This window comes from Lipophrys pholis (genome assembly GCF_963383615.2).
Source record: "Lipophrys pholis genome assembly, chromosome: 10".
In the NCBI taxonomy this organism is placed as follows: domain Eukaryota; kingdom Metazoa; phylum Chordata; class Actinopteri; order Blenniiformes; family Blenniidae; genus Lipophrys; species Lipophrys pholis.
The window spans coordinates 21,790,679-21,811,484 of NC_137640.1; the positions used below are offsets into that span (position 1 = coordinate 21,790,679).

At 42.0% G+C, this 20,806-nt stretch overlaps 3 protein-coding genes across 7 annotated transcripts in view; all 3 read left to right on the forward strand.

Moving 5' to 3' along the window:
• The window catches only part of mast3b (microtubule associated serine/threonine kinase 3b), a 41,211-nt gene extending 32,954 nt beyond the window's left edge, over window positions 1-8,257 (forward strand). For all 4 annotated transcript variants that reach the window (XM_080473570.1, XM_080473571.1, XM_080473572.1 and 1 more), the window contains 9 exons: window positions 304-416; window positions 763-932; window positions 1,633-1,754; window positions 1,857-2,057; window positions 2,189-2,415; window positions 2,558-2,680; window positions 2,770-2,906; window positions 3,726-3,910; window positions 4,045-8,257. In XM_080473570.1, the coding sequence (XP_080329696.1) occupies window positions 304-416; window positions 763-932; window positions 1,633-1,754; window positions 1,857-2,057; window positions 2,189-2,415; window positions 2,558-2,680; window positions 2,770-2,906; window positions 3,726-3,910; window positions 4,045-5,138 (2,372 nt within the window). In that variant the 3' untranslated portion in view covers window positions 5,139-8,257. The remainder of the gene's footprint in view (window positions 1-303; window positions 417-762; window positions 933-1,632; window positions 1,755-1,856; window positions 2,058-2,188; window positions 2,416-2,557; window positions 2,681-2,769; window positions 2,907-3,725; window positions 3,911-4,044) is intronic.
• A 1,096-nt stretch (window positions 8,258-9,353) lies between these two features.
• Window positions 9,354-11,280, forward strand: ndufa7 (NADH:ubiquinone oxidoreductase subunit A7). The gene is made up of 4 exons (XM_080472766.1): window positions 9,354-9,433; window positions 9,670-9,719; window positions 10,649-10,786; window positions 11,062-11,280. Exons 1-4 carry the CDS (start codon window positions 9,383-9,385, stop codon window positions 11,147-11,149), a joined length of 327 nt encoding a protein of 108 aa, XP_080328892.1. The 5' UTR covers window positions 9,354-9,382; the 3' UTR covers window positions 11,150-11,280.
• Window positions 11,281-13,330: 2,050 nt separating this feature from the next.
• LOC308115834 (low-density lipoprotein receptor-like) overlaps window positions 13,331-20,806 on the forward strand; it is a 28,660-nt gene continuing 21,184 nt past the window's right edge. For both annotated transcript variants that reach the window (XM_080473633.1, XM_080473632.1), the window contains exons 1-3: window positions 13,331-13,411; window positions 14,665-14,799; window positions 16,604-16,981. In XM_080473633.1, the coding sequence (XP_080329759.1) occupies window positions 13,351-13,411; window positions 14,665-14,799; window positions 16,604-16,981 (574 nt within the window). In that variant the 5' untranslated portion in view covers window positions 13,331-13,350. The remainder of the gene's footprint in view (window positions 13,412-14,664; window positions 14,800-16,603; window positions 16,982-20,806) is intronic.

Here is a 20,806-nt window from a genome sequence, read left to right on the forward strand (position 1 = left end):
ACACAAGGAAACTAAAGATTTGTAACAGACATAAATACCATGCTAGGAAGAGGTGAGTCTGATTGGACTTGAGGCTAGAGTAATCACTGAGACCAGTGAAGGAGCAGTGAGCAGAAAAAGGGAAAACCTCGTTTATCATTCAGAAGAATTCTGTTGACCTCGGCAAAATCCTTTGATCGCTAACTCTGCTGATTTGAGTACATTAGTCAGTCAGGAGATGGTGGGAGATGAATACAAATGAGATGGGAATGAGTCTGTTTGGTTTCCGGTTCGATTCAGTGTGCGGTTCTTTTCTGTATTCAGCTCGTTCAGAGCGCTATCATCATCTGGCGTCTGACGAGGATGAGGAAACAAACGACGAAGAGTCTTCCCTGGAAATCAGACAGTTTGCTTCCTGGTCGCATCGCTTCAGCAAGGTAAACAGTCTTGGACTTTTTTGGATAGCTTAATGACTACGGCAATTAGTTTGAAATAAAGGCTTATTTCTGGGGTTAATCACAACAAAAAGGCATTTTGTAGAATCTAAATAATTACTTGAATAATCAGTAAATAAATTGAAAATGCCGTAACTTTTTTTTAATAACATAAATGGGAAAAAAATGTACAATCTCCCATGTTTGGCTTCACAAATGTGCATTTTGTCTCGTTCCGTAACCTCCCTGGGAAAACATACGTTCAAACTATCTTAAAGAGGCTGCCAGAGCACGCAAAGCTGTCGACATGTCTGTTTCACATCCCCCCCCCCGTTATTTTCCTTCTCAGGTTTATAGCAGCACAGAACATCTGGCGACGCCATCCAACCTGAGCTTCTCATCAGACCGCAGCCACAGTGAAGAAAAGGAGGACCGCTGCGACTCCTCAACTGGGCTCAGTCCTTCACCGAGCCCAGCGGACAGCAGCGTGGAGCGCAGGGCGTCTGGACGCATGGCCAGGTAGTCGCTCGTGGCAAATTGCCAAGCTCGTTGAGTTGCCTTGTAGCTCCGAGCGGCACTGCTTTCAGCACTTCACACACAAAATTAGTTTTCCTGGTGATCGCAACGTTACAATTTGGAGAAGAAAGAAAAAGACAAAAACGGCTCAAGACTATAACACCAACAGTTCATATGAAAGACCTTCGGTGAGACTATTCAAACACTGGCCACATGCCCGCAGGCGAGCGTGAGGCTTTGCTTATGTTCTGTGCCCTGTCATTAGAAAATGACAGCTTTCACTGTCGCAGTGAAAGGTCACAGGCAGCAAGTTTGACATCCTAAACCGAGGTCTGCAAAAGCTTTCCAGTTTAACTAGTTACAACCAGGTGGAGGGTGCTGTGTTGACAATTTTTCTTTCTCACTTTGAAAAAATACCACAATGAAATACTGCATTCACGTTTTGCAGACGACGCCAATGCGCCGTGTGTAAAGCTCCTCGGCAAAAAACTCTTTTCTCCCCCTATAAACTAATCTTCAGGTATTTTATTGTTCTCAGCACTTTTTCTATTTACCAGATTAAAGTAAAATACTGCAGGAATTGGGGAAACCTGAATAATTGACAAGCCCTTTGTGTCAACCCTCTTTTGTAAGACGTAAGAACACGTGGCTGTTGTGGTGATCGCTTGTTTTACTTGTCCAACTGGTCTTTAACTGTTTGCAGCCTTCGTCCTCGAGCTTCGTCTAGCTCCTCCCAGTCTGAGAGGAGCACCAGTCCTCTGGTGATGAGCAGCACTCATAGTCTCGAGACCATGCCCCGATTTGCTCTCTCCACTGATGACGAAGGTAAACCCAGGCGTTTTTTACACATCCGTATCACCAGATGCTTTTCACTGAAGCATTCACAGCCGGTATATTAACGTGGTGTTTCGTATTGTTTATTGTCAGCTGAGGTCGTGGTGTCAAACCTTCGGAGGATCAGAATCCGCAGCAACAGCACCGGGGCCAAACACTCTTCCCCCAAAGAACCAGCGGGTCCCCGGCGCTTTGGTAACCAGCTGGAGACGCCGGACAGACAGAGGCTCCCATGTGGAGGGAAAGTTCCCAAGTCGGCCTCGGTCTCCGCCTTGTCTCTCATAATCACTACAGGTACAGGCGGTTATCATAATCACACCGAAGTAGAAAGCCAAACTCTTAGAATAGAGGAGGTTCCTTTAGGCAGGTGTTCATAATGTTTTGGCTGATGGGTGTATTTAAAATCCTTCCTGTGTTTAAATCAGATGAATCACCCAGCTGCCTCCAGCCCAGTCCCATCTCCCCACGCTCGCTGTCTTCCAACCCCTCATCTCGTGACTCGTCGCCGAATCGGGATTTTGCCTTCAGCCCCAGCAGCCTGAGGCCGCCCATCATCATCCACACCTCCGGGAAGAAGTACGGGTTCACCCTGCAGGCCATCCGGGTCTACATGGGCGACAGCGACATTTACACGGTGCATCACATGGTGTCGGTGAGTGTTGCCACGACAAGACGGACACTCCAATCCGACTGCAGACCCTGTTTGTTGCGTTTTGCTGATCTCCACACGACTAGACCGTGATATGAAAAGGTGGTTATGTAATGCTGAAATGAAAACTCTACATTGCTTTCAGAGTGTGGAGGAGGGGAGCCCAGCTCACCAGGCAGGTCTCTGCACTGGAGACCTCATCACCCACGTGAACGGAGAGTCTGTTCAGGGCCTGGTCCACCCAGAGATGATTGAGCTGCTGCTGAAGGTACGACAGCTGGCCCCCCGACTCCTCTGGCAACTTGGTGGTTCAGTTCAGATTACAGTTCTACAACTCGGCACAATTTTATCTTGCAGAGCGGCAGCAAAGTCTCGCTCCAAACCATTGCCCTGGAGAACACGTCGATCAAAGTTGGTCCAGCTCGAAAGACGAAACACAAAGGCAAGATGGCTCGCCGCAGCAAGAAGAGCAAGAGGAGAGACAATTACGACAGGTGAAGATCTGTTGTTTGTTTACTGCTGCTCCTTCTTGTCTGCTGTGTTCGTCGTCTTGTTTATGGTTTGTGGCTGGCACGCACCGGACAATCTTTGTCCTCTGTCGCCCTCTTGTGTTGGAAACTATTCCAAACGCCAACTCTTGAGTTTCTGTGTTTATATCGCCATCATGGATGAAGAGAACACTTTAAATCAACAAATGAGAATAAACACTGAATATCTGTGAATTCAGTTGTCATTTTATTGATAATAAATAATGCATAATAAATAAGGTTTATAGCACTAGGTAAATAATACTCATTTATTTCATAGGAAACTTTATTTTTTGATATTTGTCTGTTCAACATTATTAACTTGATATTACCATAAAGTCATGTTAACTTCAGGGTGAAGTTTATAAATTGACTTGTTTACTTTACATGAGCTTTTTTTGTTATTTGCCATCAAATATGACTTTTTTTTTAATTCAGTTATTGAATTTGTACTTTTCGGTAAATACAGCTGCCGTTTGATGAAGCAAGCTTGTATATAAGACTTTCCTCCCTCTGACAACCGTTACCAACATTCCCGAAACCAAAAAAGCAAAAAGTCGGTACAAATTAGGATAATAGCGTTACATTTAATAAAATTAAAGGTCGGTGCCACTGTTAAAAGTAGCCATAATGAACTACGGACTATAAACTATTCAGTCTGAAGTTACCAACCAATAACTATTATAATAACGTTTCATCCAAAAATGGACCATGTCTGTTTGAATAATTGAAATAAACTGCGACTGCAAAACAAGCCAATATTTACACTTGTCTTCTCTCTCTAAGGCGACGAAGCATCTTGAAGAAACTATCCAAGCAGAGCACGGTGATGCACAGCAGTCGCAGCTTCTCCTCAGGCCTCCATCACTCCGTTTCCTCCAGTGAGAGTCTTCCGGGTTCCCCGACACACAGCCTCTCCCCCGGCCCCTCGACGCCCTGTCGCAGCCCCGCACCCGACCATCAGGTCTTCGGTGAGTTCAACGTCGCATCACACGCAGTCGCACGTTAAATGTAGTTTTAGCAACATTCACTGTGGGCAACTAGTAGGTAAAGTGTTCACAATGGCATGCAGCGGTGGTAATGGTTTTTTTGGTCTCCTCCCTAGATACTAACTCTCCTCAGAGCACGTCTCCATGCTCAAGCTCTCCCAGTTCCCCTGCTGCTCACATCCGGCCCAGCTCGCTTCACGGTCTGGGCTCCAAGCTGAGCACGCAGCGTTACAACAAAGTGGGTCGCCGCAAGTCCACCAGTAACATCCCGCCCTCGCCTCTGGCGTGCAATTCCTCCTCGTCCTCCAACCAGCCGCTTTCTCCGCAGCGCTCGCCCTCGCCACTGCCCGGCTTCGCCAAATCACTTCACTCTTACCATGGGAAAACTCTTTCACCCCCGACAATTGTGAGACACATAGTGCGTCCCCGCAGCGCCGAGCCGCCGCGCTCTCCCCTGCTCAAGAGGGTGCAGTCAGCCGAGAAGCTCTCCGGGGTCTATCACGCTGACAAGAAGTCATACACTCCCCGCAGGCACACGCTGGAAGTTCCGTTTTATGGCGAGGGCGACCTTCTGGGTGACTCAGAAGTGGAAGTCGCCTGCGGAGGCTCTTATATCGGTGCTGACCACGGCAGACTGGGGGGCTACATTTGCAGCCAGAGGATTCGGGACGTTTGCATTGAAAGGTCAGAGCAGCTGGTCGTGATGCGGAAGCTTAACCTGTCAGAGCGGCGAGATTCATTCAAGAAGCAGGAGGCGGTGCAGGAGGTGAGCTTCGACGAGCCGGAGGAGAAAACCAGCAACTCTGCTTCCGGGACAGCTTCACCTTCTGGAGCCAGCACACAGGCTGCGCAGCAGCAGAGGACAGCTTGGGTGGTCACTCGCCCCCAGAGCAGCGAGGGAGCGGAGCTGGAGGCGCCGGCAGTGAGGAGATTCACTCTGGTCCCGCAGATCGCGGTGCAGGGCTCGACGGAGAGCGAGGAGCAGGACGAGTGGGAACCGTGTTCGGACGGAGAGGAAACCGATGAAAAACCTGAGCTGGAGGTGAGCGTCATCTCATCCCTGCAGCCAAAGCTGGAGCGTCCGCTCGCTGAGAGCAGCTGCGGCCAGGCGGGCGAAGCCGTTCCTCATGGGCCTCACGCTGCTCCAGCGACAGAGAAGAAGCCCGAGTGCAAAGAGGAAGCTGCTCAGGAAGGCCACTCGAGAAAGTGACGGCTCATCGGTGGCCTCGCCGAGCCAAGCTGTTTCCACGTCCCACTCGGACAAACTGCGATTCGTGAACTCCTTTGCCTACTTACGTGGTTCAAAAAGCAGAAAATTTTACTTGAATTTTCTAATGTAAATACATGCCTTGAGGCATCACAGTGTCAGGTCTTATTTATTACGTTTGTAAAGTACTATCCTTTGTAACGGGGAAAGAGGGAAGTTCTCATTGGCTGAATAGTCCCACTCAGCATTTTTGTATCCATGACTCATGAATTCATGTCTTTTGAATGAAGTTTTATTTTCTAGAGACGTTAGGTACATTACCGAGGTACAGAGGAGACGCTGGGTGTAACTGGGACCAAATGGTACGAGAACTTGTTTCTTGTTTGCACAACTTCTGTGGTACTGCTGCAGATCTTCAAAACCTTCTGTTGGGTTGATTTCTGGGAGCCACGTCACCGAAGCATCGTGTTCTGATGAGTTGCCCGGAGGACTCCTTTTGTTCAGTCTACAATATGAACTGCACATTAAGTAAGGATATTTGTGTTAAGTACATTTGAATTGGTTTTAATAATGCTATCTGGAAATCAATCTTACACTGTTAACCCCCCCCCCCCCCCTCCTCCCCCATTTATTTCTTTTTCTTCTTTTAACTACGCCATTCATGAATAAGATGTATTTTTGGGACTTTCTCTGTCGAGATGCAAAGAAAATATGTACAAGACAAAAATGTCCTTTACTTGGGTACAATATACACACAGTACCATACTGGTGCTTCGATACGGCCCATTTCCAACCACTAAAACACACAGAAAGCTCAACATATTAAAAACTAGGAAGGACTAATTATGCTTCAGGGGAAAAAAACAAACAGGAATGTTGTATGACGTTTATCAACTTTTCACAACCATTAACAGACAATCCCATTGGGAGGGGAAGAAGAAACCTGCCAGGAGACAAAATGTTCACTTTGTCATTTGGCTCGTATTTCTGTGACGACAGTCATTTTTGGAAATCATATTAACCCGGGGTGTGAATTTAGGGTCACAGGTATTTGGGTTTACTTTCAGTTCACAGTCATTGCAGAGTAATGTTGGAGCTCGCACGAAGGCAGGGTTCACACTTGGGTTGAGTTTCCTGGTTCGCTTCACACACTCCCTGGTGTTTTTTTTTTTTTTAACAGACCAGCCAATGTAAACAAAATGGAGGCCAACCCAACAGTGACGCCTTGATCTGTAACGCTGAAGCAGACTCGAGGGATTGTATGTGCCATCATTTCAGCGGCGTCCTCTAAGCCATATGCTTAAAAGTATCATCAGAAACATTTTGACTTCAAGTCGATCTCGGTTGCTTGTGACTGTGTCCCTGAGGTTTTTGTGATCTGATGTGAAGACAGACGCTGCATGGCACACTGCAGGTCGCAGGATAAACCCTGAGCAGCCAGGCTGAGCTGCATGTTTTCTTCCAAGCCCAGATTTGTTTGTTTGTTGTTTTTTTCTTACATTGTAGATGAGCTTTTCAGGCTTATTTACTTGCCATGTCATATTGAACATCAAAAGTGTTGCATCCCTTTGTATTTTGGAGAATTTGTTTCCCGGCGGCAGTAGCGGGACGGTCGGCATGAGCATCGTTTTAACTTCATGCCTGCGTAATGTTCCGCATCTCCTTAATGTACTGTGTAGTGATGTTTACACCAGAGAGGGAAAGTGCACTAATGTATTTTGACATGAGTTTTGTAATAAATGTCCAAGGTGAAACAGCTGAGGGACAAAACCACAGTGAATCCAAACCCAGGGCTTATTTGAACAGGTGTTTTTTTGTCTTTGTATTGTACAAATTATTGATGTATATTTTGGTAAGAAAAGAAGAAAAAAAAAAAGAAAGAAATAAGGCTCTGTATATTTCTAAATGTACTGAAGGACTCAATATGCACAATGACAATGTGTGGCACCAGAAGTTGGTCAACGCTGACTTGAAGGGATAAGCTGTTTTATAAAACTTCACCTTGTTGGGATTCAGAAATGTAACCCACATCCTCGCTGTTTGGATGTCCGTTTTCACTACAGAAATGTGGGCCTGAAATGTAATATTCCTGTTGGTGGCTGTTACTGTTAACTGGCTTTTTGTACCCCTCTTTCTATGAGTCTTTTGTTTGAAAGGCATAAAATCAATCGATGGATGTGCTCCTCAAACCCTTCTACCTTGTTTGGAACAGTTCGGCGTCCTGGTGACCACAACCTTCCTGGACACCGTGGTCTCACCGGACACGCCCATCAAACTGTGGCCTGGGTTATCTTTTGCATTTTAAAACAATTGTTTACAGTGAACAAACATGCTATGTACTGTAGAAAAATAACCATTTTATATCCTGTGGCTGTATATGATGGAACTATCCTCTTTGATACCACGGAAAGAAACGCATCTCCTTGACGTTACATATCTGTTATGCTTGGTTTTGAAGAAGCCGTTCTTTTAAGTTTTTACTTTGCCCGTTTTTTGCCGCTAGTTTCCTTTTTTTCTTTCTTTCTTTTGTTTTGTTTTAATTGGAAAGATGTCTTACATTGCAAGTAAAGCTGCTGCAGGACGATGATACAAATTTCACTAGTCTTGTTATTTTATCTGAAATTGTAGCATTTAAGTCAAGCAAATTAAAAGGTGAAATTACATATAAACAAATTTAGATACATTTACTTCTCTGGATTGAAATGTGCCACAGCTGTAAAAGGGGCTACAGAGCTTTACAGAATGTCACCCATGCATCTAAATTTTGCGAAGTCAAGTTAAAGGAGATAAAGGAAGAAACTGGCCTTTCTCTTTTTTTATAATCTGGATTCAAAAAAATGAATGCGGAGACCGTTTGCCGATCTCAAGCAGTTTAAAGTTTCATGTTTCCACAGCGGGAGGTGAATATTTCGGCAGGTCAGCTGGTGTGATGTGCTCATCATGAACAAAGTGGCAGGAAAATCTGTTGTATGCGTGCATGCGTTCTCCTGTGGACTCTTTCGTTCAGTGCATGCTGCATGAGACAAGCACACAGCTGTAATACTTGACTGCATGGTATATTGGCGCTGTCGCCCTGTACTGTGTTTTCTTGTGCAACGAATAAACTTTGTATTTCTCCTTGACTCCTCCGATCTTTGGTGTTTCCAAACGGCTCTGAATAGGGAAATATATTTGTAACACACCAGATTTAAGGTGGAAAAAGTGCCTAGATATAATACTAGTATTAACGCAGCGCATAACGTTAGTCTACTGGTTATAGGCATTTACTTTTACTGAAGAAACTGAGTGCGATAATACACTTTTTTCACCATAACGTTAAGCTTCAATGTGCCGCCAGTGACATGATTAAGTTGTTGACTCTTCAGAAGCTGGTTAAAAGGTTGAGCACCAATATTTCAATGTCAGATTAGTACAATCTCATCTTTTTTTATTTACCTTTTTTTTTCTTCCCAGTCCTCACAAATTCTGTTACGATTGAAGCAATTTTTCCAGGCCATTGATGGTTAGAACAATGTATAACCTACTCTAATGTGGAAAAAATCTTATGAAAAGTTTTAGTTTATGCTGAAAGAAGAAAACAGCTTTGTGGAGTGCAACAGTTGGATGCACTCAACTTTTAAACATAAATTTAAATGTTTTCAAATATCTCAAGGAATATGGTTGTGTTGAAAAAATTAATATCCTGTCTCCAAAATACATAGGCAAAGTGAGAACCAGGAGAAGATATGGTGCAGAGTCAGGCTAAAGAGGAAGATTAACCTGGCAAAGAGGAAAAAGGAGTGTATCAAGAAAGAATTGCATAGAATATGGCTTCATTGATGCAATGGACAAATTTAGAGCTGAAGTCATCTTTTTGGGTGGAAAAACTGTTGAAGCTTTGCAAGATGAAGTGGTTCCGGCCCACCAAACACTCACTGTGTAAACCAAGAATTAATTCTCAAAAGTAAAGGAACTCATCACAAAACATAATAAACTGTATTTCCCATATATTTTGTTTATGAGGGTCATTTCATTTGTTTTGTAATTGTACATGTTGTTCATCGGAGGTTGTGTTGCCTGAGTTTACGGTGGTACAAATTTGCATCTCAAGAAAAAGGTTTGGAATCGCTGATTTAGAAGATGGATGGATGACCAGAAACACAGTGCCATGGCGGAGGGATTCATTTGGCCGCCAGGTGTCAGCACTGAGCTGAGCGGCGCACTTTTATCTCCACCGAAGAAGAGCCGTGTCCTTCACAACAGCGAACATGGCGACAGCGACCAGAATCATCCGGGGGCTGCGGAACTTACTAGCAGGGGTAAGCGACAAAACTACGGCCAAACTTTTAAAAACAGGGAGACGACTCAACACGAAGACATGGCTATAGATATGTACAGTTGATTTCTCGTTTCAAGCCTCACAGTAACGCAGAGCCAGGAGTGGCTGATATTAGCTCTCTTTTGAGCTAACGTTACTTCCACTGAAAAAAGGACACAACGAGTCTGTTTTGATCGGGTTTACTTCACTTGTTTGTTTGTTTGTTTGTGTTTCCAGCGTGACCTGCAATCCAAACTGCAGCTGAGATATCAGGAGATTGCGAAGAGGTAGGACCGAGTCGAAGATGTCTGTTGTCTGGACTAAACGCTCACCGTGGGGTTTTCGTGGCACAGCATCGTTCTTATTCAGACTTAAAGCAAAAACTGAATGACAACTTACTGAACTCACTGTTATGATTACCTGGGAACCATCTGGCATGTCAAGAATATGATAAAGAATGGAGTAGATAAATATAGCTTTTACTGGACTCGCACTATTCCATGATTGCATGTATTTGTTACTTAAAATGAAATAGTTCTGCAATAAATAAAACACCTTTAAATTAGGCTCTTTACAAATGTGAAACCTATTTTATTGTACTGGGCACTAAATCACGTCACAAAACACGATCTCTGAAGATTGTTGATTAAAATTAGTATTTGAAATTAAAATAAAAGCAATTTGGTTACATTTGCATAAACTGGAAACCATTTGGAACCAACACTGGGTGTAAAAACAGCATTTTCAAGAGTCACAGAAGTCCTGGATGTACCAAAGACCACATCTTCTTCTAACCTTTATTTAACCAGATGAGTCCCATTGAGGTTTCAGGATCTCTTTATCAAGGACTCCATGGCCAAGTTACAATCACGTGAAGCCAACGATACAAAACACAAAGGAAACGAATAAACATCATAAATTGGCGAAGAAGGACAGCAGCTACACACTCCAGTAGAACCTATCTCCATACTATTCACTGTGTTATTAAAATTCCTAATCGGGATCAGTTCACAGAACAGAAAAATAAAGTGCATGTTAACAATGTTTCCAACTAAACAACTCTAACATCTCAGGTCTGACCAGTACTTGACTTATTTTGCCAAGGCAAAAAGTGCAGCCTCGCAGGTTTTTATTTGTCCCAGTGATGGTGGAAAATACCTGTATACTGTGTAACTAGAGGAAATATTGGTAATACTGACATCTGTTTGCCCCTCAGGACACAGCCACCACCCAAACTGGCGGTCGGTCCAAGCCATAAGTATGCTGCCAACTACTATTTTACCCGAGATGGCCGCAGAGAGTCACTACCCCCAACAGTAGTGATGTCTCCTCAGAAGGCTCTTACCGCTGGAAGGTAAATAAATCAGAGTATAAATCGGAGTTTATTGTCTTGAAAAATTGCTTTAAAATCTGATGCTCACAGCTGACCATATTCATCAAGTGATGATTAATGATGTCAGTCATATTTTTGGTGAATGGAACTATTAAAGGATTATGCAGTTGATGATTCAATGAGACAACAAAACAATTGTTTTTAACTCTGATAATCCCAATTGTTATTTATTTATTGACATATTAACTGATTCTTTTTACTTTTCTTTTGTGTGACACCTGTTTGCTCTTTTCCAGTGAAGTTGCTGAAGTTCCAAAGCTTCCTGTGACGCCCGGTGCCGTGTACCAACCTCCCCCTCTCTCCACAGACCAGCCATACCTCTGAACTGCAGCATACAACTCTTCAGCATCAACATCAGTTCTCCCATCGGGATCTGCTGCAGAGCTCTCCTTACAAATGCCTGCGTGTTATAACTTGTACTATAGAAAGTGTGAATAAAAGATGTTGTATGTTTTTTTTGTTGTTGTTGTGCTGCTAATTTCTCAGGCAGAATATTTCCTCGTGGGTGTTAAAGTTTCTTCACACTGTATTGGACTAGTAACCCGTCCAGGCTGCAGCCTGCCTTTCATACTTCATACTTGAGCAAATGAGTTTAGGAGCCACAAAAATCTGAGGTGCACTTCAGTTAGACTTAAGTCTGCTCTCCAAGCTCCTATTCTTCATTTGTGTTCGTGAGGTAAATGTTGTGTAAGCTGGGATTCTGTATTTGATTACAGTTACTACCTTGGAATAAATTACTAGCTCCAGCAATGACATGTAACTCATACATTTGCACTTCTCCTGTTGGGATATATTAGAAAAAGATATTTTTCATAGGTGATTTTCACAACACACTGTCACCTCACAATAGTCAAACTGCATAGTTTTATTGTTGCTGTGACACATTAGATGAGCTGTAAGTGCCGGGAGTCTGATGAATTCTTCATTATGTTCATCTGAAGGTACACCTGTAATTGTTTTGCTCTGCCGCCTTGTTTTGGCCAGTTTGAGGAAGCAGGTTATTGTTACGCTCCAGTCTTTTCAACTCCAAACACTGTATTGCACACAGTCCTGCAAATCAGGACACACTTTTTCAGTTTGACAGAAATCTATAATGAATCTACGTCTCCCACACAGTAACTATTCCATCATCCTTGAATTTAAAGTCCACATCTGAATCTGGTGGAGTGATTATTAATACTTCCTCACAGCAAGATTGGCCTCAGCTTGTTTTGTACCCGGGGGACCTTTTCGTTGAGGGTCTACATGTTCTTACTGGGAATACGTGAGATTATGAAGGAACTCTGGTTTCCTGAAAGTAAAAAAAAAAAAGGTTTTTAGGTGAACTGATAATTCTAAATCAATAGTCTGCATGTGTGTCATGCCAGCATCCACAATGGTACAAATGGTGATTGGAAGAATTATACCTTTAAAAAAAGTTCTTTCCATACTTAGCTGTTGCATTATTAGCATTCAGATTCAATTTAGGTGTGTATTTGTTTTGATCATGCTACACTACCAGAATGAACTAATTAAATACTTGTGTTGTACCTTGTTTGTGATTTGTTCCTGTGTGGCTTGAAAGATTTTTTAATAAGTGATTGTAGCTGCTCATCTACATTATAGAGGTCAGTAGAGGTCATTTACAGTAGAATGCCTTCTCCTAGCCTTTTTGGAATTTTTGATTTTTTGAAAAAAGATTGGGATTAAACAAGAAACTTGTGGAAGGTAAATCTGTTATCATTTAACTTAAACTAGTGGTGCAGTGCCTAACACTGAGCCCTTAAAGAAAAATACTTGGGGGTTCAAATCCTATATGCTTGATCTTTCTATGTGGTGTTTGCACGTTCTCCTTGTATTTTCTCCAGGTACTTTGGCTTATTACCACAGTCCAAACATGTATTTAAGTTTAAATGGCGGCTCTGAACTGGCCATATGTGTGGACGGGAGAGTGTAAGGTGACTGGTGACCTTTGCCCATATTAGCTGGGATTGGCTCCTAAACAGGATGGGGTGGTATGGAAGATGGATAGACGGAATTGTTTATGTTAGAGAATTAGCTTTTTTACCTCCTTCCAATTAATATCACATAACATCTATTTCATAGTGTAAAACTTGCCAAAAATCACTCATTTTAGAATCCACGGCCGCCTTTCATGGCAAATAGTTAAATATCATGAGATGGTTTTTTTTTTTTGGAGTTTTCGAGTACTAAAGTCCAACAATTTCAATAACTTATTTACAAACAACAACAACAAGAAATCCCATTATGACTCGCTAGATGTGAATTTTCATATTGTGTAATATTGTGTAAAATCAGTATTTTAAAAATGTTTCTGTTAAACCCAATAAAACGTACTCTGATTAAAGCAAAGGGCCATGTGTGTGATAATTATTATTATACGTAGTCGGTGACTGGTTTACTGGTTAAGTAACTGGTTAACTAACATGTTAACTAACATGTTGCGCTTCATTCGTTCAATTTGACAGAAACAAACTGTTACGTCATCTCTCCGCGCCGCGCCGCTGCTGTGGAGGACATCCAGCATGGGACACCTTGGAGCTTTATTTCTACTCATCTCGCCTCTCGTTTGGCTTCATTCTCAGGGTAGGACGTGGGATCTTCCTTAGCGTGTGTTTGAAATGAAGCCTGCTGCTTGTGTGTTTCGGCATATGTGATAAAAATGGGAAGTTTTGAGCGCGGCAGCTTGCATGAGTGCAGCTTGTTTACTGTGTTTCCGCTGCAGCCTGCGGTTTACGTGGCTTTGACTTCTGCCTGCAAACATCAAAAACATACGGCACAGGAGCAAGTTTATCATCGTCTAAACTCAGTAGATAACATTGTTTAAGTCTGAGCCGAAGTGCAGACTGCAGTGCAAACTTGCCTCAGGCTATTTTATTAAAAAAAAACAAAAAAAAAAACATGGATCACCTTCATCGATATAAAATTTATGAAAATTGTGAAACGCGTTTTAATTTGTCTGAAAACCAGTCCACTATCAAAATATCTTTGTTATTCTGGAGGATTAACAGAACCCAAAATAATATTTATAAAAAGCAATTAAAATTGCTGTGCATCAACACAATACTTAAAACTAACCTATTGAACCTACTATTAAACTAACCTACTAAAACTTCACTTTTACATTGCTTATACCTATAGCAAGGTATACACAACATGATCATGAATTAAAAACGATGATAATGAAAGATACACACAATTAGAACATAAACGTTCAAACAAAAAATAGCAAGAATGGAACAGAACATGAAACGGATGTTTATTTCAAACAGTTTATTTTTTACAAAATATTTAAAGATTATGTTATTAGCAGCTGTCGTGCCAGTAAGAACATTGCTGTCAGGGTGACATTCAAAGACCAAACAAGTCATCACATTATTATAAACAGAAATCTAATAATAATATGAATAAATTGATTTTATATTTTTGACCATTGTTGAGCAGGGATTTGTAAAATTGAAATAACTATAGAAGTAAAATATATTTAATATGATATGGAATCAAAATCATAGTGAAACAGATTCAATCAATCTTAGTAAAGTAAAACGATACAAAATGATGTTGATATTGATGTGAAAAAACAAAACAATAATGTAAAACCCGTTTAATAATAGTTCAATTAAATTAAAGTCAATGTTGTATGGATTCAAAAACAACATGGACTTTGTCATCCACAGTAATAAAAAAACACAATCAGGTTATAAAATGCGGAGAGTTATTGAGGAATATTGAACAGCGTGAACGCTGTCTCATTTTCTATGAGCCCTTTGATTACGGTATTTATCTTATGATCTGACACTCTTCAGCATCACACTAAAACTGTTGTGTACTTATTCCAGCCGTTGCAGGTCACTCTCTGCCCGCCTGCCACAAACAGCTGGAGTTCAGGTGCGGCGACGGCTCGTGCGTCTTGAACCAGTTATTGTGTGATGGACAAAAGGACTGTAAGGACGGATCAGATGAAAGTCACTGTGGTGAATACACACACACACACACACACACACACACACACACACACACACACACACACACACACACACACACACACACACACACACACACACACACACACACACACACACACACACACACACACACACACAGAAGGAATTATAAAAGTAATATGAAATGAAAAATGTTGAAATTTCTACCTAGACGACTCTGTTCACTTTTACTTTGATATAGCTTGGAAGACGAATTTGGTAAATCCTGATTTTCTCCTGACACTTCATGAGACGACCTTGATTAGAAATGAATATTCATAACTTCAAATATATCATTTTAAAAATTGAAATTCCATCACAAATACTTCCTCGTCGGACTCTTGTTAGTTCTTGGCTCATTTTGTTGCCGTGTGGGAAAAGGCTGTTTCACAGTTCTGTTTTTGTAATCCTATCCAGTCATTGGAGCCTCTGATAAATTCCTGGGAGATTTCAGTGTTTCACATGAAAAATAAGCTGCAGAGGGAAAAGGAGAACGATCTCCTTAAAGGATTTAATGTGATTTCAGTCATTCAATATTAAGGTTGGTGACCTGAGCCGAGCCAGCAGGTATGAATATTTGAGGTCCGAGATATAAAACTTGGACCTGTAAAGCTGTGAACTAGTTTTTTTTTTTCCTCTTTTCTGCTCTGAAATGCAACACAGTCCCAAGGTGTAGTGGGAAAAAGTGAAAACCTTGTAATGTAAAATCTGAATAAACTAATGCAACTTTGTTAACAACTGGATCTCAATTTCACCTTTGCTCCAGTTTTGTTTGAGTTCCAAAGACAATCTCCATGAAAACGATCCAGCGCCTTTAAAAAAAAAACAACCCAGTGATTAATTTAAAGCTCTAAAAGATCCAGTTCTGGTGTAACGAGAAACCCTTTCCTCCTCTCTGTTTAGTTTGGAGGAGGAGGGTTCAGAGGAGATGGGGCTACAGAGTGGGCTTGCTGGGCTTTACTTGCCTCCTCCTGACAGATACTTTCTCTTTTGTTCCTTATTCATACGCCAAACTCAGCTCAGTTTGTAGAACCTTGTATTCTTTTGTTTATATTACCGATAAACTACAGTCAAGTAATTAGACAGTGAGGTAAAATACGAGGACTTTACCAGAAAGGAAGAGCAAATTTAAAATAACGATTAAAGGTTGGTAAAAAAACCTGCACGCCTTATCGTGAAACTTGCAACAGTGTAGGTACTACTTCTGCCTTGTTTGCGATGCTTTCAGTTCCTGATGCTGTTATTTAAAAGTCACTTAAAAGACTCGTTAAAAAAGTTGACCTGAAGTTTGTTTTTGAATATTTGGCCACTTTGCCCTCAGGTCGCCAGGCAGGCTGTTCCACAGATGTGAGCTATGAGAATTAATAAAACAATGCCTCACTGGGCTTTATGTTCAGTGTCCACTACCTGAAGACCCAAGAGCTCAAGAGAGCTCGTATGATAAAAAGCAAGCTCGATAACTTTGGTAAGACCAAGATGAAGAGAATTATAAACCAAAAGAATCTTAAGGTCGACTCTGAAGCCGACAGGTACATCAGATTGGGTGTAACGTGGTATTTCTTTCTGGTTCTTGTCTGCACACGAGGAAGCTGCAGTGGATCAACATCTCAATGATGCTGCCTTGCTGATTTAGTGTCTTTATAGAGGCTTTATGGTCTGTATCGTCCTTCCAGAGGGTAGCCGGAAGGATTTAAACTTATCAGGTGACTGGTCTAGCAATGACAACGTGATGACATGGTAGGACTGTACTGAACTGTGTGTACTGCATGTAACTCGCAGCTCCAACTCTTTACAGGAGACAAAGGGTGTAAAACAGCTGAATTTTCCTGCCGCAACAAACGATGCATATCGGCACATTTCTGCTGCAACGGCGTGGACGACTGTGGCGACGGGAGTGACGAGGCTTCCTGCCAGAGCTGCACGGCGGGCTCTTTCTCCTGCGGGCCACCTGACGCCTGCCTGCTCAGAAGCAAGGTCTGCGACGGACGGGCTGATTGCAAGGACGGCCGAGACGAGCTCAAGGAGCTGTGCAGTTCAGCCGAACCCCCCCAGCAGGCTTCTTCCAAGTGTTCAGCGTCTGAGTTTCAGTGTGGAGACGGACACTGCATCCGGCAGACCTGGAGGTGCGACCACTCGCCAGACTGCGCCGACGGCAGTGATGAAGACAACTGTGGTGGGTGGCAGCATGAGTCTTGACTTCATTTAGTACAAAATGAAGTAGAAACTAAAAGAAAACCAACAAAAAAACAGGAGGAACATGGGATCCGGTGTACATGGGACGCCCTCTGGGGCTTTGTCAATCTGTTACACGTTCACACTGGCAAGACGTTTAAGTAAGTAAGCTTTATTTAAATAGCACTTATCACAGACAATGGTCACAAAGTGCTTCACAAAAGTAGACGTATCTAAAAGGTTTTCTGTGTGACACGGAATAGAGGTCAAACCTGATCCTCTGCCATCCTGCTGCGACACTGTGTGTCTCTACATGTGGCCCTTTGTAAAAACAAACAAACAGTTCCCGACTTGATTAAATTATATTAATTCATCGGACAATATGAACGGGTGGCACAACGCTTAATTTCCCTTTAATACAGCAGAAACGTTTCAGGCAGAACTTCCTCAGTGCTCTTCTCTTAGTTTATATTTTACATCCAGTTAAATGGGAATGGGAAGGTCATATTCCAAGAGATCTGATTGGTCGGGAGGCGGAGCTGTTACACTCAGTGATCTTATCCAGAACATAACCTGGTCTAGAGCAGGTTAGACATTCAGAGCAAGTTACTGGTGTGAATTATCCCAGTGAGAAGTGTACAAGCATCGCGGTACAGCCAATCCAGGGTTAATGCTTGATTGAAGTTATCTCGATAAGAAAAAATCCAGTGTCGAAGTACAAGCCTCTGATCTTGATATGGCTGTAGACGGTGTTATTCAAGTCTGTTGATGTGCAGTTTAAGGGATGAAACTTAATTGTGTCAGTGTATGTTGTGTAAAGCCAAACCCTGGAACATTAACTGAGACCCGGATATTATATCCAAACATCATTATCTGGTGTTTGCTTTTAGTTTAGTTTTGTTTTGACCTCCCACGTTTGATTTAATTAAATACCGTGATGCCTTCATGCTCTCCTGGTTACGTAAGACTTAATTCCTGCTGACATCTTGAAATGGTTTTGGAAATCCTTTAAACAAGAGTACTGACTGCAAGAGAAATATGTTTTATTTTCTTGTAGGTATTTATCGTGTGTGGACGTAATGTTTTCAGGTTTTATATTGAAAAAGGCTTTTGGCGCTGTCTAGGTACTCAGCCAGCCAGCAGGGGGCAGTATAGGTCTGTTTGTTACTGCAGAAAGCATCACATCTTGTCAAAGGACTCCAGTTTGAACTGAACTTGTGATCTGTACACAGAGTTGTTTTAATCATATGTAGCTCTTTGATCATGTATTAGGTATCCTTGATATCCAACTTAAGGTCTCTGTCCTCACTAGTAGCATCCTGGACCCTACTAGTAGCACTGAAATGCCCACTAGCAGCACTAGTAAGGGATGTTTTATCCTACTAGTACTACTAGGAAGTGCCAAATTCTTTTACTAGTTATACCACACGCTCACACACACACACACACACACACACACACACACACACACACACACACACACACACACACACACACACACACACACACACACACACACAGAGCTACTATGGTTGTTTGTTGAACGTATAATGAACATGATATTTTGGAAAAATGATATAGTAATTTCATTTCACTGTTTGTGGCCACAAATTACTGATTACTGGCCTCAAAATAGTATTTCGTGGCCACTAATTAATATTTCGTGGCCATGAAATTGTTGTGTATACGGGTACATTGTAAAGAAATTGAATATCGTGAAATAGTTTAATATTTTCTGTAAGCCATTTCAAAAGGGAAATTGTTCATTTGTGCAGATTCATTACACATAGGGTGAAATATTTTAAGCTTTTATTTCTTGTGATATTGATGGTTATAGCTTACAGACAATGAACACCTAAAATTCAGTGTCTCAGAAAATTAGAACATCACATTGGGACCAATCAAAAAGGATGTTTTAAGCACAATTATCAGACTTCTGAAAAGTATGTTCATTTGCATGCACTCAATACTTGGTTTTGCCTTCTTTTGCATGAATTTCTGCATTAATGTATCGTGGCATTGAGACGATCATCCCATGGCACTGTGTCAGTGTAATGGAAGCCCAGGTTGCTTTGATGGCTGACTTCAGGTCATCTGCATTATTGGGTGTAGTGTCTCTCATCGTCCTCTTTAACAGCGTATAGATTTTCTATGGGGTCAGAAAACACAGTGGACCGACACCAGCAGATGACACGGCATCCGAAATCGTCACTGACTGTGGAAACGTCACACTGGACTTCAAGCAATGTGGAATCTGTGCCTCTCCAGTTTTCCTCCAGAGTCTGATGCAAATTTCGCATTTCATTTGGAAATCGTGCACCATTGTGTCACGGCACATCGATACGGTAATTCATGAAAAAGGAGGCAAAACCAAGTACCGTACTGAGTGCATGGAAATTAACGTTCTTTTCAGAAGCCTGACATTTGTGCTTAAAACATCCTTTCTTGATTGGACTTCTGTGATAGTCCAATTTCTGAGTCACTGAATTCTGGATTTATCATGGTTTACCATGACATAGACATAGACATAGACATAGACATTGACTCACACACACAAAGACAGCAGTGGATTACAGTTTCTTTTTCAACTTTGTGGATTACACCCTCTTCTATTTTGCACTTGCAGACGAGCACACGTGGTTAGTTAATTATAACAAGTAACAAGTAGTGATAGCGGTAGTTCACACTAAGCTGATTCTCAAAAAGAGGATGTTGTCTGACACAGTTGTGAAGATTGCACTTGTGTAGAGAGAATTTTTCATTTTCACCACTCGTGGCTCTTCTGAACACCAGACCATCATCGGTTGCTCCAAATAATGTTCCTCTTCCAACATGTGAGATGTTGCTGATGAATATACAGTACAGTTCTAGAGAAACAGATGTGCCTCACACAGCCGCTCTTCTTTGTGTGATTATTTGTTGTGAATAACAGGAGAATGCTACTTGTCTACTGATGTATGATGGGACTTACTAGTAGTACTAATGGGCATCCTTGCTGTAACTAGTAGTACTAGTGAGGTCAGAAATGTCTTACTAGTGCTACTAGTGGGCATTTCAGCACTACTAGTAGTGTCCAAGGAGGCTACCAATGAGTGACACCAGCCTACTAGTTGGCCCTAGTAGTGTTACCAGCTCTCTCACTAGTTTATAGCAGCACAGCAGTTTACTAGCAAGGTTTTATTGCACGTTAGTAGGCCCAAGGTGGGCCTAGTAGTGGAAAAACCATTACTCGTATTCATTACGAGTAATATTCTACTAATGCACTAAATTATTTTGTGAGGACGATGTTACTAGTACATGGACCTTACGGTGGCTATCAAGTATATCTAATAAATGCTCAAACGGCTTGCTATATTTAAGCGATCAGCAGTCAACAGAAGTACATGCCTTTTCCATTTTCCACATCAATGAACTAAACTGATGATCAAAAGAGGACATCACACCGGATTCAGAGAAATGCTGTTGTATATCGGTTTCTTCTGTCTTTAAATTGTATTTATAGAATTCTTCATCCAATAAAGAATAAGGAGGTCTATAGGTGGTGTTCACACTTGGGGTCCCCTGGTACAAAGCAAGGTTATGACGGGGCTTTTTTCCCACTCTAATCTCTTGTGCCGGTACTTTGTATTTGTGTTGCTGCACAGCTGTTGTGGCATACAGTGTCCTGTGACATAACTTCCACAACTATGCTATGCCTGTGTAATGCAAGTTAGATTACTGTGGTGTTATTTTTACATGCTACGAACTTGCCAACAGCTTCTGCAGCTGGTTGTGTCCTGCGTTTGTTCCCTTTAGATGTCTTCACTTCAGGCGAGAATAACTTGAT

Bases quoted from the DNA above. Each gene is read 5' to 3' on its own strand.
- ndufa7 (XM_080472766.1), top strand. From the start codon at position 9,383: ATGGCGACAGCGACCAGAATCATCCGGGGGCTGCGGAACTTACTAGCA. The intron at 9,720-10,648 runs GTAGGACCGAGT...TTTGCCCCTCAG, and splicing joins TATCAGGAGATTGCGAAGAG to GACACAGCCACCACCCAAAC. The intron at 10,787-11,061 runs GTAAATAAATCA...GCTCTTTTCCAG, and splicing joins AAGGCTCTTACCGCTGGAAG to TGAAGTTGCTGAAGTTCCAA.